Source organism: Rhinolophus hipposideros (assembly GCF_964194185.1).
Source record: "Rhinolophus hipposideros genome assembly, chromosome: 7".
Taxonomy (NCBI): Eukaryota; Metazoa; Chordata; class Mammalia; order Chiroptera; family Rhinolophidae; genus Rhinolophus; species Rhinolophus hipposideros.
This window is the reverse complement of record NC_138053.1, coordinates 65,789,542-65,806,689: the sequence shown is the minus strand read 5'-3', so window position 1 is coordinate 65,806,689 and position 17,148 is coordinate 65,789,542. Positions and strand designations below refer to the sequence as shown.

The window sequence follows — 17,148 nt, the reverse complement described above, 5'->3', positions numbered from 1 at the left end:
GTTGCCACAAACACCCAGATGGTCCTGGTGACAGTAGAATTTCACTTTTTTGAAAAACAAAAAGTATTAGATCAAAGAATGAAGAGTAACTCACATTCAGTTAGGAACACAACTCTCCAGCATGTTGCAAAGGAAAATGGTAAGTTTTAGTTGACTTCGGATGCATTTCGAGATTGCTGATAGGACTACATGATGCTGGAACTGGTGGGGGCGCAGCAGGGGTGCTTTGGAACAGCGCTCTTGTGCAGATGAGTAATTCTGAGCCTAGAGCCTGTGCCACCCAAGTTTTAGTTAAGGGTTTACAAGTCCTATCAGCTTCTCAAAACATTTTTTTCCCAAAACCACTGTAACTTTTGTGTTTTCAGAACCAGAAATCTGATTAAGTGCTTAGCAGTTTTCAAGGTTTCAGAATGGCACTTTTAGAGAGAAATGCACGAATTTTTCTTGAGTTTAATCATTTAATTATATATTTTATATATATATATATATATATATATATATATATATATATATATATATATATATATATATATGTTTATCTGCTATGTGCAAGTTACTGAACTGGAGTGTAGGGGGTACAAGATGAAAAAGACATGATCTGCCTCCAGAGAGACTTATGGGGGATCGAGGAGAGAAGGAAGTGAGGGTTCCTAGGAGTAGTAATTTTTTGAAGTGTTCATTTTTAGGATAAAAATTCTGGTGCATTTTAAAAAAATGTTCTATTATTTTACCTCTTGTTAACTGTAAAGTAAAAAGATGTTTTAAGCCAGGGACTGCTTCTTTTCATTTTGCCTTTATAGTGTATGTACACTCTCTGCCTGTGGCTATATTTTAGGTATGTGATAAGTGCATGTAGTGCTAAGAATTATACCCAAATGTTCACATCTGTTTTTGCAACTTGGATTTGTTTTCTCCAGTGCTGTTGTAATGGAACTTTGGATTACCAGGCCATTCACCAAAATCTACTTAAATTAGAACGTGCATTTAAGGTAGGATCAACAATATATCCTAAATACCATGCCTAACAGTGCTTCTCTGGATAAATGGGAAGTCCTAACCCAGATGCCCTCAGCTCATAGCCCCTCTTCATGGTGTTCTTCCCGTCAAAGCTCAAATGAGAGCAGGAGAGAGAGGTTCAATTCCAGGAGTCTAGCAACTTGATCTCTCCCTGTAGCTGCAGTAGAAAAGCCTTTCTTTATGTCAGAGAGTCCTCTGACGTTCAGAAGAACAAAAGCACAAAGGACAATCTGACCCATCTCCCTTTTCCTACAGTTCTAAACTCTGCAGTGTGGATGGCTTCACTTTATTAAGCAGTGTGGTTAATGAAAGAGAAAAAACAAAAACCAACGGATCACTGGAACAGAACAAAGAGTTCAGAAATGGAACCACATATTTAAAAAAGAAACTTGTAACAAATTAAAATCATAGTGTAGTCATGTCCCTGAGGGTAGGGGAGGTCTTTAAAAAAGATGCCAAAAGCAAAAGCAATAGTAGATATGAATGGTCATTCTGATTATATCATATTGAAAAATTTCTGTACAAGGAAAGACATCATGAACAGTTCTAAAATAAGCAGTGGACTGAAAATATTTGCAACCCAACAGCCAACAAAGGATCGATGTTCAAAATATAAAATAAACACCCATGACTCTATAAGAAAATGGTAAGCAACCCAAACCCAAAAGGATCTAAACAGGCAAGTCACAAAGAAGATATTAAAATGACCGTTACACCTATGAAATGACGCTCAATCTGACTGGTTATCAGGGATATGCAGATTAACCCAACAACAAGAAAATCCAACAATAGGAAACCAACAACAAACACCCTTTTACACTGTGGGTGGAGCTATAAATTAATACAGCTATATTGGAGAACAACCAGGCATAGAAATTAAAAATAAAAATGTATACTCTACTGCTCAACAATTCTTCTTGTAGAGAAATGCTTGTAAAAAATACTCAAGGATGCTGATACAAGAATACTCCTTAGAATAGTGCTTGTTGTGAAAAACTGGAGACAACTGAATTGTTCATTCACAGGGGAATAGAAAAATAAGTAGAGGTATTTTCATAGTAGAGTAATCTCTCCTTATCCATGGGGGATATGTTCCGAGACCACCAGTGGATGTCTGAAACCACAGATTATACTGAACCTCCCCCCACACATGTGCGCACACGTGTGTGTATGTATGTGTGTATAAAATGTTTTTCCTGTACATACATACCTATGATAAGAGTTAATTTATATATTAGGCACTGTAAGTGATCAGTAATAATAACAAATAATAAAATAGAGCAATTATATGCTGTAAGAAAAGTTACGTGAATGTGACATTATTAAGTAAAATAAGGGTTACTTAAACACACACACTGCTATACCAAGATAGTCAATCTGATCATGGAGAAAGCTACTAAGTGACAAATGGGCAGGTGCATATACAGCATGGAGATGCTGGACAAAGGGATGATTCACGTCCCAGAGCAGGACAGTGTGAGATTTCATTGTGCTACTCAAAACAGTGCACAATTTAAAACTTTATTTTGGGAATTTTCCATTTAATATTTTCGGGCCTCGGTTGACTGCAGGTAACTGAAACCTCAGAAAGTGGAACCATCGATGGGGGGGTACTACAGTGGGAAACATTATGAAGCCATTAAAAGGAATGAGCCAGATCTATAGATGTCAATATGAATAGAGCTCTAAGACATACATATCCTTGAGTGAAAAAACAAAGTTGCAGAACAACAGATAGAGTGTGATGATACCTTTTATGTTATACTCCATAGTGTCTATGACAATATATAAAAGATTGGGAAAGAGACACATCAAACAATGATTACCCAGGGCTAAGATGGTGAGGTGGAAGTCATCCAGGATTTCCTACTATCACTTGTAATATTTAAATTTTTAAAAAGGAAATGTGCTTATGTATTATATAAGTAAAAACTAGTAATACAAAAAAATTATTTTAAGTCACTGAGCGCAAATCAGCACAGCCTTTAAAATGATATTCACCTCTCTGATATCAAGTGATATCACGTTTTGTTTTACTTGAGCAGTTCTCGAATGGTTTCAGAAACATACATTTTCTTCGTCCTCTCTCTCTCTAGTTTTAGTTTACAATCTAATATATCACTTAATGATTTGCATTTCTACTAATTGATCCTTTAATGTTTAGCCATTATTGTGACAAGCTTGGGAGTCCTTCAGTTACTCTTGGAAAATAATTTCATTCAAACTATGTAAGGATATGCCTTATTCTTTTCTCTTGTCATCAGGAAACCATAATGTTTCACCAGCACTAAGTTACCTTTTCTCTCATTTCTTTTGCCTTTGCTGGTTTTTGCTTCCTGTTTTGTAGCAGGGTGTGTGCGTGTGTGTGCCTATGCTTTAATGTTACCCCCTCATATTTAATGGAGACTGCATTGTGCTTGGAGCTCACTGGAAAAATATTGAGGAGGGGAGGAAAATAGGTGATTGCTTGTTCAGAGCACTGAGAAGCCAAACACAGGAACTCCACTAAGGTAATGAATGAAAAAGAAAACCTGGGCTATGTTCTTTCCATTTCAGAATTGTCCTTATTTCAGATTGGCAAAGAGCTCTAGCCCTTCCAAGTTTATATGAATTGGCTCACATTAGCAATGACAAACATCTACGTAAAATGAAAAACACAGGCAAGCATTAGCAGTTGGCTTCAGATTGGTTTCAGACATGCAGTTATGCAGTGACATGGCCCAAAGAGGAAGCTGCAACACTCGGTGGGAAGTGTCCTTTTTGAGGCCCCTGCGCTCTGCGCTTAAAAGCCAAGGGTCAGAATGCTGGTTTATCAGCAGGGGGAAACTCCTCAGAGAGGTCACTTTTCATGAGACTTTCCCAACATTTACCACATATTATCCAAAATGTGTTACAAGTACCAGTGTTAGAAAGATCTGTGTCTACTTTCATTATATCCACCAGCAAGGGGCCTTCCAGGGTGGGGAAAAACAGGGAACCATCACTTTACTGGGAAATATTTGGAGGTCTAAAAGGGGAATTTAGCTTTAGGATATTAATGACTGAATTTGTCTCCTTTCTAATATGCCCCAGTTTGGGGTCTGAGGGTAGGAGTTGAGAGTGGAGGAAGAGGTTGGCAACTTGCCCAAAGTCTAGAAGTTCATGATCAGCTGGCATAAGCTGTGAATACTCAAGCTCCCTTTCACACCATGGGCTGAGTGATGTGGAGTGTGCTTTCCCATCTCTGGTTCTTGTTTTTAAAGCAGAAGTTTAAAACAGTGCAATGCTCTCTCTTCTGCTGTTTTGCTTTAAACCACGTCAGACACGGGGAATGAAAGCAGCGTGTGACCACCAAGTCGGGAGGCATCCAACCCAGATTGTGAAGCAGGGGCTTTTTGGTGTGGTCACTCGAGCCAAGCCAGCATGGAGGAGGCCTTGAATCAGAAGGCTCCAGAAAGTTGGGGGTGGGAGGGGAGCCCCTAATAGGCCAGCTGGCTTCCTTGATAGTGGAATTTGGCATTTGGGGGCATGTGCATTTTCATTGCTATCGTATTTTCTTCAAGTTATCAGACATTCTTAGTGAAGTGCAGCCAAACCAAGCATATATTTATAAAATATTCCATTAAAACCCAGGTTTTTAAATTGGTGCTAAGAAGCTTGTTAAGGAAACCAGGCTGGCTAATGAGAGTCAGTCCTGCTTTTTAAAAGAGTCAAGTAGATACAACAAGACCCTAAGGTACTCTGGAATGACTCTGCCTGGGGCTGACCCACCCTCCCTCAGGAACTTCGCTCAAGAGTGCTGTGCCATCTTTGTGGAAGCCTTGTGCAAGAGACAGCAATTGTGATCACTGGCAAAAATGTAGCCTCGGGAACAGGAAGCCTGTTGTTATTATTATCTATCTGACATCTTTTATTCAGAGAGAGTGTTGGCAGCCATAGCTTGCCATTGAAGTTTCTGGGACTTGAGAAGACAGGAAAGAGCAATATCTGTTTTCCAATGACCAGAGGGGAATTACAAAATTTCAGTGGTATGCTAAAGGCTTAAGTACTTAATGCGATAAATCCTTTTCTATTAGAAGCTGCCCATACCCACAGTGGGGATACATTTTTGCCTGAGGATGAGTAGTAGAGACACATGCTTCCCTCTCAGGATCACCTCCTGGCACATTTATGAGAGGAAGCACAGTGGTTCGGAACCCCCCCTACCCCTTCACCCCCGCCCCCATGTGTACAAGGGTCAACTGTTCCTTCTGAAGGCTGGCTCACCTCAGTGTCCTGGTGGTTAATCTCGCTGAGATTTGACTGTTGCATCAGGACTGTTAGGAGCCTGCAAAGGAAAACAGAAGCAGCTCAAAAGAACAGAATCTGTATGAGAACACAACATTAGCAATACAGTCTGGTGGAGGTGGGCCCTTTCCAGTTATCTAAGGAAAAGATCCATGGAAAAGAAGCCAGCATGATAGGTAAGAAGGCACCTGGGAGGAATAGAATACCTCTCCCTTCTACTTCTACCTCCTCTGTATCTTAGTGCTTCTGGAAGGGCAAAAGAGAATGGAGAAAGTGAATCTTTAGGCTCATCTTATTCCCCAGCCCACTGTCCCTATGTGTGCATTTTAAGAACCAACGTCCTCTAGTGTTTTTCTTTATTCATTTACATAAACTTATAGAGTGCTTTCAAACTACTTCACCACTAGGTACATATGTCATGTCTTTTAAATCTGTAGATTATACCAGGAGGCAGTTAGCATTTACAACTTTGTTTATTCTCTGTAAAACATACACATATCTAAGCATGAAGTGACACTAATCAGTGTGAAACAACTATCAATGATTCCTAAGTTCAAATTCTTATCCCACTGGGGTCCCATACTTGGTTGACAGAAGCCAACATTCTATCTGTGGGAGAGAGGCAATTGAGTTTAGTGGTTAGGAGCCCAGACTCTGGAGCCAGACTGCCTGGGTTCACATCCCAGCAGTATCACTGATGAGCTCTGTGACTGCAGGCACATAACTTAACCTCTCTGTGCCTAAGTGTCCTCATCTGTAAAATGGGGGTGATAAAAAGTGTCTATCCTACAGTGCAGTGTGAGAACGAAATGATATAATATGTGTACAGCATTTAAAACATGCTGGAACACAGTAAATGTTATTTCCAAAACACTTAACCCTAAATGTTTTAACCCTGGCCCTGTCTCAGAATTCTCTGGGGAGATTTTTTAAAACCACAAATACATAGGTTCTATGTTTAGGGTTTCTGACTCAGTAGGTCTAGAGAGAAGCCCAGCTTCTACAGTTTAAAAGAGTTGTTCAGGAAATTCTGGTAAACCGTCAGGTTTGGAAACCACTGAGAAAGGTGCTGAATGAATTAATCAGTGGATACTCATTGTTATGACTGAATTGATTCTCCCCCAAATTTATGTGTTGAAACTCTAAACCCCAGTGCCTCAGAATGTGACCATATTTGGAGGTAGAGCCTTTGAAAAGGTAATTAAGCTAAAACAAAGCCGTTAGGGTGACCCCAATCCAATTTACTGGTGTTCTCATAAGAGCATTAGGACAAGCAGGGAAGCACCAGAGGTGTGCGCCCACACAGGAAAGACCATGTGAAGAGGCAGAAGAGCGTGACCATCTACAAGCCAAGGAGAGAAGCTGCCGAGGAAACCAACTCTGCTGACACCTTGATTGTGGACTTGCAGCCTCCAGAACTGTGGAAAAACAAATTTCTGTGGTTTAAGCCACTCGTCTGTAATATTTTGTTATGGAAGCCTCAGCAAACTAATATGCTCATTAAGGCGATAAAGGACTATCTACAGGGAGACAATGAAGGAAATTCAGAAATTATTTTTGGAAGAACTGTTTGAAGAATGAAATGGTTTTGCCTCCTCCCCAGTCAGGTTTTCATTGTCTCTCAGCTTGGATGATGTCTAAAGTCCTAAGTATTAAATTGCTACCTACAATAGAAGAGGGACTTACCAGATTTCATTCACGATAAACACAATACAAGGAGAGCTTCAACAGGTGGGCTTCTGGTTATTTGCTGTGGAGGTGAAATAACCAGGAAGCCCAAGGTTTAAATTCAGTCTTATCACTGGTCTTTTTTGGGAGCCAGGATAATAGTGTGCTTTATTTCTGGCCTCACCACTGCATGACATCTCTGAGCTTCAGTATCCTCACTTCCGTAATGGAGATAATAGCAATGGTGATGAGGGCTGAATAACGTGACAGGCACAAAACTACTAAACGGACTTTAAAGGAACAGGCTATGACTGCAAGCAGCACATCTCTTTTTTCATTTCTGAATTCTAGAATTCCTCCATCTGACGGCAAAATCCTGTAAAGATAATTGCATTTGGGGTAACACTGTTTTTATATTTGTAATTATATTCCACTACTGGATATTTTTTCCCTTATAGGTGCTTTATGAGTGGAGGGTAACTGGTCTCTCTCTCTCTCTCTCTCTCTCTCTCTCTCTCTCTCTCTCATTGCTGTCTATTGTTTACTCTCTAGGGCTCATTTACTCTGAAGCCCTGGGGGAGAGTGGGAAGGAAAGGCGAGAGGTCAGCTGCGTTCCAATCTGGTTTTCCTCGGCTAGCCCTGAGCAGACTGACGACATGTATAGCCAGACAGGATCTGCTGCAGCCACTTCAGAGCAGAAGTGGGGCTCGCACTAGATGAGAATGGGGGTGGGGACAGAAAGACCTCTTGTCACATCCTCGATGGGCCCCCAAAAGTCATGGGATAAACGCTGTACCTGGATACTTCTCTACTGGCCTCTCAAATCCATTCTCTGCCTTGAATGTCCTGCTCTGAGGCTCCCGTCCAACGACTTCATCATCCAGGCTCCCTTACCCTCTGACGTCCCACTGGGTTTGGCCGGGGAGAGAGTTGGCAGTAGGAAACAGGGAAGGTACTTCCCTTTCTGACAATGACTTTTTCCCTCAACCTGAGGCATCGGCTCCTGCCAGGTGGCCCCCTCTCCTGCAGTCACAACTACAACGACTACCACAGCAGTTTCCAATGACAGCCCCGTTCTTTACTCCTTTCAGTTTAGGGGTGGAATATTTTCCTGCTTTTTGGCGGGAGGTGGGGGTAGGGCGTTATGTCACCATCTCTTGGTTAATTTCAAACAGTCTTTCACTAAACTTTTTCAGTTACCTCTTTTAATATTCCATGTTTTCCATGCCATGACTCTGATTGATATATGCTAATCTATATCACATGATTCGATTTGATTCCTAAGTGTCTAAGACACATGGATCTCCAAAGCTGGACAGAAATTTACAGTTAAGGATCCTCTCTCTTCTTTTAGGAGAAGTAACAGCCTGAGGCGCTACATTGCTTGCCAAAGCCATCACATATTGCCTTGGTGACCCAGCCTGGACTAGAAACTAGGTGTCTAGTTTACAGCCTGGTGCTTCCATGCTGTTCTGCGTGTGATTTGCAACATACTTGTCCCACAGCTATTAATATCTTAATTACCAGAGGACTTACAGACCTCACAGGTTTTTGTTGTTGTTGTTGTCGTTCTCTTAGAATTCCTGTTTCGTGCTAAGGTGGCCCAGGAGTATTTCTCCCACAACTCCCAGCCCAGTCTTCTCTTAGCACCAGCTCACACTGTCTTGCTCTCAGGCAGGAGTATATGCAGTGCACACAGATCCTCACCAGGAGAGACCCCAGACAGGCAGGGTGGTGAGTGATAAGATGCTGCGGCCAGACTACCTCAGTCAGCATCCCTGGCTCCATTACCCACCAGCCAGTGACCTTGGGCAAGCTAGGAAACTCTCAGTGCTTACATTTTCTTATCTGTAAAACAGAGATAATAATTACACCTACTTCTCAAAGATTTGTTGTGACTTTAAATGAATCAATGCATATAAAGCACTTAGAATGACATTTACATGCCATAATAAGTTCTATATAATGATTAATTCTTTTTACCCTTTCTATTTTGGGTTTCCCTGATCACCATTAAGTGATTAGAGAGGCAGAGAGAGAGACGAGCTAGATGTATCCTGGGGGCAGTTTGTTTCTGTGGGCTTCCCTGTTTTGCTGGCCCCTTGGGCTCACAGCCCTGGATCTGGCCAATGATGAGTAGGGAAAAGGGTCCCCAAGCCAGCCACCTGCCCTCCTGTCCCTGAAGCTGCCTGGATGTGAGAGATTGCTATAGTGAAACAGGTATTCAGATTAGAATGCATCACCTGGAAACCAGAAAACAGGACCCCAAAGAAATGTTTTCCTTCCTCCTTATGGCTATAACCAAGCGAAATGAAAAGAGACAGAGCTGCTGGTGCTTTCTGTGTGTGGGGGGAGGGTAGAGGAGGGGAAAAATCTGCCCGTAACCATGGAGACTATGAAAAAGACCTTCAGAGAGCCCTGTGGCTGCTTTCAAAGGAAATAGCTGTTTGCCTTCCAAAGCTAGCATGTACAGCGCTGTACAAACACAGCTCCGTTCTCTTTGGAGCTTTGTCTTAATGATCATTCCCCCTCTTTCATAGGGGTGCCCTCTGAATGTCCCAGAGCCAAGGAAGCAAGAAAAGCCATGGGGAGCTGAAAGCGAGAAAACTTGGACCTACTGAGAAGCTAAGGGTTCAAAGCAGGAAGGAGAATCATGAGATAAATCCTACACTCCTTTGCTTTTGTCCATCCAACTTGCCTTCATCTTCATAATTATAAATCAGGTATCCTTGCATCAGTGTAGATCCCCACTGAGCTGCAGCTTAACTAAGGCTATATATGGGAACTGATTGGTTTGCTTTGAGTTGTTTCCATCAGAGAACCAAATCCCTCTGGAGGCAAAGGATTAACTGAAGTGTCCCCTTGGCTTGTTTATAAGTAGGTTCAGTTTGAGCCTCGCTCTAAGTAACCTCCAGCAAACACTGAGTGCAAGGTGCGTGCTGCTTGTAAATCTAAGAGTAGATTTAAAAAAGAGTACCAATACCTGAATATGAGGCTACAGTGTGGCCCGCACATGTGCTTATGATTAGAAGAAAAATACAGATGTATGTGCACTACCAAAGGCAGGGAGGGGAGTTTCAGGGATGTCGAATGGTTGAATTTGGTGGTTACTGGGTTCTAAAGTCTAGCTATGCTCTATGTGTGTGTCCCAGGATCGACACAAATAGGAGCACTGTTCATACCCTGACGACATTTGACGTCAATGTGTACGTATGTCAGTGGGTCCAGGACTGTACGTGCATGTACCTGTGTGTATGGACATATTTTCTGTGGACCTGTGTGTGCTAAGGTGAGGAAAGCCAGGGTGAGAGCTGGTGGGGTGGCAGTAGCAGGAATTCATTCTTTAGCACTGACCTATGGTATTTCTTTATTTCTACCTTCCATCATCATGATCATTACCCTCATCATCACCACCCCCACTTACTGAACACTGACGATTGACCGTGTTCCGTGCTTTCCACACATTTTCTCATTTTCTTCTGCCTACTTACCTAAGTACTGTATTATCCCTACGTTTTAGAAAAGAAAGTGAGCTGAGCCTTGGCATGTTAATTTGCCCTAGATCATATCGTCAGTAAGAGATGGAGTCAGATTCAAACTCAGTCAGTCTGACTCGTTAGTTGCCACTTCTGGACACTCCTTTCCTCAGTCCAAAAAGGATTTCAGGTGGATTTCAGATACATATAGTAAAATAAGATTACAAGTGAAGAAACTAGGCAAAGAGAAAACAAGGGTGGGCAAAGACAATGTAATTATGGTCACACATATGCCAGAGATTGGACACACATGGGACTTTCAGTTTTCTAAACATGCAAAGAAAGAAACATGATCATAAGTCACAGTGTCCACATAGTAAAAATAAAAAATAATTTATCAGGAGAAGTACAGCAATTCCTTCTTTAGTAAATTGTTTTTCTTGTGGATTCTCATAAAGGATTTTTGAATGCTGTAATAAATCCAATATTTTCAGTGAGATAAGTTTTATAAGGCTGTTTGTTATAAGGCCTCTCAGTGTAGGCTGAGGGTTAATGACAAAATCTGGCCATTAAAATAAATTCTGTAGGGTCCACAACAGTGACTCCTGTGAGCACAGCAGACCCACTGGCAGGTTACGTATCTTCACACATGCACTAGGCAATTAATTACTTCTTCGTACCTCAGTGTCCTCATCCATAAAATGAGGATCAAGATATTACCTACCACATAGAGGTGTGGTACGGATTAGACGAGACAGCACCTGGGAAGTCCTCAGAACATGGTAAATGTTATCATCCCTGTTGTAAGTGCAGACCATGCTTTAGTAGTTAGCCACGCTCACCTGAGGTTGTGTCCACTTGGGAAAATGAAGCAGGTTTACATGGCTTAACGGAAGGTCACTCCCTTCTGCATTATGGTTATAAAATTAAGATAAATACTTACAAGCCAGACCAAAATTTTTTTTCTCAGAAAGCCATTCTGAGTTCATGGTGACTCTCAAATGGGCAAGTGAAGGCCAACTTTCTCTTCTATGGAGCATGAAGTGGCTAGTGTCTGCTTGAAACATTTTATAGAGATGTTATCAAAGTCTGCATGGCCATCAGATTTCTCAGTAAAGCAATAATAAAATCATCTAATTTTAAGCAATGCAATGCAATGCCATAGGGAATCCTTTAAGGCAAGCTAGTTTAGAATGTTCTCTAGGTAACAAAACCAATTAATTTGCTATATGGGTTGTTAAGGTTTAACCCAATTCGTTTTTGGAGAATGCTTACCAGAAATGATGATTTTTGGTTTTGGGACAGTTAATCTCAATCTTCGGATATTACTAGTTACAGCAGCTAGCATTAGCATAACTGAAGCAAAATTTTATCTTCCAGAATTGATTAAGTGTCCCTTTAGGACAATAGAAATATTTCATCACCATACAGAAGGATGTTTATTTTTCTGACTTTAGTTTTTCCGAATGTGGTGGCTGGATCATTAGGTACAATTTTTAGAGAAGGGAAGCCACCACTCTGTTATCTCAGTTACAGTATTGTAGTATAGGTCCTAGACAGCTGAGGGTCACCAGTGGGCATAATATGAAAGAGACTAATAAGTCCACAAAAGAGGAAGTATACTTGGATTGGTTTTTAATTTATTATTGCAGTGATTTCAGATGATGAGCCTAATCTACAGACCAAATTGACCTTTAATGTGATTTTGACTGACAAGGCTTAGTTCACCCCTCAGGTGCAGAGACAAGAGAACTTGACGGCAGAGACAGCTTTTCACCGAAATTTGTGCCCTTTTTTCTTGGATTGCAGTCATTGCTGGTAGGTGGATTCTTGGTCAGGGACTATATTCCGCAACAGGCCTTATACCCAGCTGTGGCTAAATGGCTAGTGCATGTTAATGGAATATGAGCCAAAGTGAATCTTGTCATTTGCAGGCTGAGGTTTTAAAGGAATAAGTGGGACTTCTCTACTCTCCTCTTTCCCTATTTGCAGCTGAACAAAGAGGATTCTGTAATCCTAGGGGATGACAGAGCCACAAAATGGAAGACGCTTGGGTCCCTGAATTACCATGTGGAGAGGAGCCACCCCCAACCCTATCCAGGAACAACTACATTGGAATAAACTTGTATTGTGTTAAAACCCTGAAGTTTTGGGTTTTATTTTTTATAACAGCTATAATTACCATAACTAAAGTAGGAATTTATCTTCCAGAATCAGTTAGGTAGATTTTGAAACAACCACTCTGCGTGATGCAAATAAAAGCAATTAAGTAGAGCAAAACCAGCAGAATAGTCTTATAAGATACATTTACAACATGTTTTCTAAAGATTATTCTTTGGAAAACAGTATGATTTTATGACTAAATATTTTTGTGGGCTGTCTAGAAGAGACATTCTTTTTTTTTTTTCCTAATTCATCAAAAGGAGTCATCCCTTTATGATGTCTATTGATTGTTGGCTCTGAATTTGCTGTTTCTTCTCTAAACTTCCTTGTTTTATTAGGCTTTGAGTAAATCGTAGCTTTCTGTTATTCCTGGATTTAATCCAATGATAATAAGAGAAAAGGCTTGGTGGGAATAGTCCTGGAATTTCCCAAACCCTTTTATTTTAGTGTAAAACAGATTGAAATGAAGAAATCCTGTTACCTATCAATCTAAAAGAGGCCTCGGTCTCCTCAACCCCCACGGAGCTTTAGTTTTAGTTCTGGACACAAGGTATAAAGGAGAGACACCCAGTATGCACCCCGTGATGCTGGCCCGAGGCCCAGCTCTTGAGAATGCTCAATTTCTGTCAGAGTCATGTTCTATGCAGCCAAGGTTGGGGAAACATCCAGAATGTTGCTGATTCCACAGCAGGAAATGCTTGTTATCAGCTGCTGTGAGGGGCTTTCAAAAGATTGAAAAGACTGAAGCTATTTAAACACAGAAGATTGGGGAAGCTATACTTGGTCTGGGCAAAACTTTTTCCTTTGTTGCTCAATTGTTTTACAAGAATGGGGCCCAGATCATTCAACTTACTTGAATATATTTCTTCACATGGCTTCCAGCAGCACACACTCTTGGTTTTCCTTCTAACCGACTGGTCTCCCCTGTCTCTTCTTGCTGGACCTTTTCTAACCCATAAATGTTGGCATGACTCTGAACTCAGACATTAACCTTTCTGCCCACTCAGTGCTCCTTTACCTTGTGTTATTTTCGTCATAGCATTCATCACTATTTTAAATTATCCTATTTATTTGTTTATGAGTGTGCCTCTTAACTCCTTCACTAGAGTGTAAGCTCTGTGACGTCAGAGACACTGTCTTGCTTACTGTGGAACTGCTTGTGCCTAGAAGAGTGCTTGGCCCATAAAAAAGCACTCAATAAATTATTAATAATTGATTAATTGAATGAATGAATATATGAATTCAGATGATGACAAGTAGCATTTCTGCTTGAACCAGACTAGGAGAAAAGGGTTTGAATCATTGGAGTTTAAGATTATTCCAGAACATTTTGATTTACTAAGATGTAGTTCTGTCTGCTCCTACTTCAGAAAAAAAAAAAAAAAAAAAGGATGGATTTTGTTTTGATTTGCCACAGAGAGTTGGAGTAGATGACCTTCTAATCCAAGTTGGGCCCCTCCCAACCTGAATGCTCTGTAAACATGACTACTTACCTCACATCAGGTTCAGCAGTGGCAGCGTGCAGTGGCAGGCGGCCATTTTTATCTGGGATATTGTGTTTGGCTCCATTTCTGAGCAGACTCACACAGCCTTCCAGCCAACCCTGAAATACAAGAGCAACCGCTTCATTATGTAACATAACCTCGCATAGCATAGCCCAACAAACTTTCTCTAGTTTTCTTTTTCCTTTCTTCTTGGTTTAGCTATAGAAATGTTTTATTTGACTTAAGTGGTTAAAGCATAACTCCGTGTAGACACCTCAACAGAGGGCTGAAGGTCTTGATGTGTGGATTTCTGAGTTTTCTGGAGGACCTTTACACTGTCAGATGCAAAGTAATCCCGAGACTCTTTCTTCTGCCTCTCACTCTCCATTTCTAGGGCCACTCACTGGTATTTCAGTTTTATTCTCAGGTCCTAGAGCATGAGATAGGGGTGATTAATCAGTTCTAGCCTGTCATTCTACGGGCTTAGCTCCAAATTATGCTTGTCAATGGTCTGACCTGAAGGCCATGGTCTAATTCCAAAATGTGGGCTCCTGTATCATTCTTGAGCCCCAGCTTCCACTCTGTGCCTTAGTTTATCTATATCTGATAAACAGGCTTTGGTCTTCTTTTCAAGTTCCTTTTCTAGTAACCACAAGTACAATACATTGTTCATTCTAATCAGTCCCCCTCCCAACATCTAGAATCCTAACCTGAGCCCTACTATAATGGTTGGGACCCTGCCACATTGTTGACTGATTTTTCTGATGTTGAATATGGAGGTATTACCAGCACTCTCTAAAGGTTCCCCATTGCTGTGTTTTACCCACTTATGAATTCCCCAGTACATGTTGTATGAACTCCCTGCTGCCTACTAATTCTCCAGATTGAAACTGATACTGCCACATCTCATCCTTGTCCCCTCCTTGGTCAGCCCTTACAGCTGGATCAGTTCCCCACCGTCTTTCTCATTTCAAAGAACAGATATAATTGCAGGCTAGTCTCCTGTTCTGTTCCATAGTTCTTTAAGTAACTGAGCCAACGCTACTGGTAACCAAGTTTGGCTCACCTGCCAAGGAGAATGCCTCCTACATTCATCCACAACCACTTGGGTTACTTAATTATAAGTAGACTTATACGTAGATAAAACTATTATGATAAAGAGTAATACGATATCTTTCTCTCTGACCTTCCTCCATTCATGTATAGTGAAGCCTCAAGATTACCTACTAAGATGAGAAAGATGACTGACAATTGCTTCACAATATGGGAAGCAATAAAAATCAAAACGTTATTAAATGCATGGAGAAGAAGAAAGATAATGATAAGAAAAGAATCTTTTGTTTTTGAAAAGTCTGGCAAAAATCTTTCAACAAAAGTACAGCAAAATTCATAGGTTATAATATTGAACATGGTTTTGTAGAATTGACCAATATCTAAATCTTAAATGTATTTTTAAGTCCTGAGTCATAGTTTACTAAAGCATTAAGTCTGGTTTTAGTGCTAATGTCCAAGTTATCAAGTTCTATGATTAAGAAAAAATATGACCAGGAGACGCAAAAGAAAGGCATACTGAACAAATTTCAGAGTTGCCAAATTGTTATAGTTTTGAAAAACAAATCTGATGGAGGAGGGTCTGGAACATTTTTATTATTTTGCAACATTTCCTGGAACTATGTGTGTATGAGATTTTCTTTTTTTCTTCAGAAAACTACTGAATACATCTGAAACCCATGGTCACTATTCAGAACCAACAAATATTTTGTTCCTACTATATGTTGGGTGATTCTGCATGTGTTTCTCCTTCAATTGCGATAAACTTAGGATATTATTTTTTACTGCATTTTACAAATGAGGAAGGAGGCACTGGCCTTGTCTAAGGTTGTGCACCTGTGGTTAAATACGTTTATATACTGAGTTTGGAGCCGTGACTGAGACTTACTTTTTAAGTGCCCCCTTTCCCAGGTTTCTCTTTTTTACTTGAATTCAAACTTTGCGAGAAGGGAGTGATGGGCTTAAGAGTGCAATCCCAGGACACCCTCCTCCCCCCCTCCTGTGCTCTTCTCATGGAGCCTCAGAAAGCAGGGGGTTCCTGCCTTGGGTTGCCACACAGAGGTGGGGGCATCATGAAGAGGGTGATGCTATCATGCAGGCAAACTTCCCTCACATAGCTCCTCAGAATTAGTTGCTAGAGTTGTCTGCAAAGGTGGCACCTCTGTGGAGTCCCTAGTTAAGGCAACCTAGAGGAGTACTTCTTTTTAGTCCTTTAAGCAGCTGTCTAACCCAAGAAAACAGAAATTTTGAATTTTAGAATTTGGAAAGAAGTACAGCTTGGTTTCACTCTATTCTAAATGCTAGTAGCCGTCAACTTTAGAAACCATCTCTACTTCTTTCCTCCATGCCCTGATTCAAATTTTCTCTTTTCCTCAGTTCAAACACACCAAAAAAATTACTCCATAGCAAGAGTAGTTATTAGGGCATATGGTAAAAGGAAGAGGGCCTGGGAGGGCAGTCCTATGTCTCTCTGAGATATTGAACTTCACCCAGTATTCATGGACCACTGGTTTTCAAATTTGAGCAGGCATAAAAATTTCCGGGAGGTTTGTTTAACATGCAGAACCCCGTCTCCCCACAGCTGGCTTCCAGTGTCTGACACTGGAGGTCTAGGGTGTACGCCCAGAACCTACATTTGAAACAAGCACTCCAATACTTTGAAAAATTATTTCCAGATTTGTAGGTTGAGTCCTAGAGAAAGAGGAAATGCAAATAGAAAATGAAAAAGTAGTTTCTAAAGACAATCTCTGTAAGAACCGGGCAATGCCTCATCGCAATCCACGCTAGAGCTTAGCAGGAAGGTGTGGTTCTGGGGAGGGGAAGTGTTGTAGTTTAGGGGGGCAGCTTCAGGACACCGCAGGGCTGGCCCAGGCGAATCCACCTCCATCAATGGGCAGTGACAGCAGAGGTAAGGGGCTGCGTTGGCAGTAAGGTGAAGGTTTCCAGGAGCCTCATTGGAGGGGAAGGAGAGTGATGAAACCTCATGTGGCCTTAAGGACTTATTTGACATGGACTGGGGTCTC

At 41.1% G+C, this 17,148-nt stretch overlaps 1 protein-coding gene across 1 annotated transcript in view; it reads right to left on the bottom strand.

Moving 5' to 3' along the window:
* The window catches only part of ANKRD55 (ankyrin repeat domain 55), a 91,666-nt gene that overhangs the window by 37,909 nt on the left and 36,609 nt on the right, over positions 1-17,148 (bottom strand). Inside the window, exons 5-6 of the mRNA XM_081052868.1 lie at positions 14,084-14,193; positions 5,263-5,323 (exon numbers count right to left, since the gene is read on the bottom strand). Of these exons, the coding sequence (XP_080908994.1) occupies positions 5,263-5,323; positions 14,084-14,193 (171 nt within the window). The remainder of the gene's footprint in view (positions 1-5,262; positions 5,324-14,083; positions 14,194-17,148) is intronic.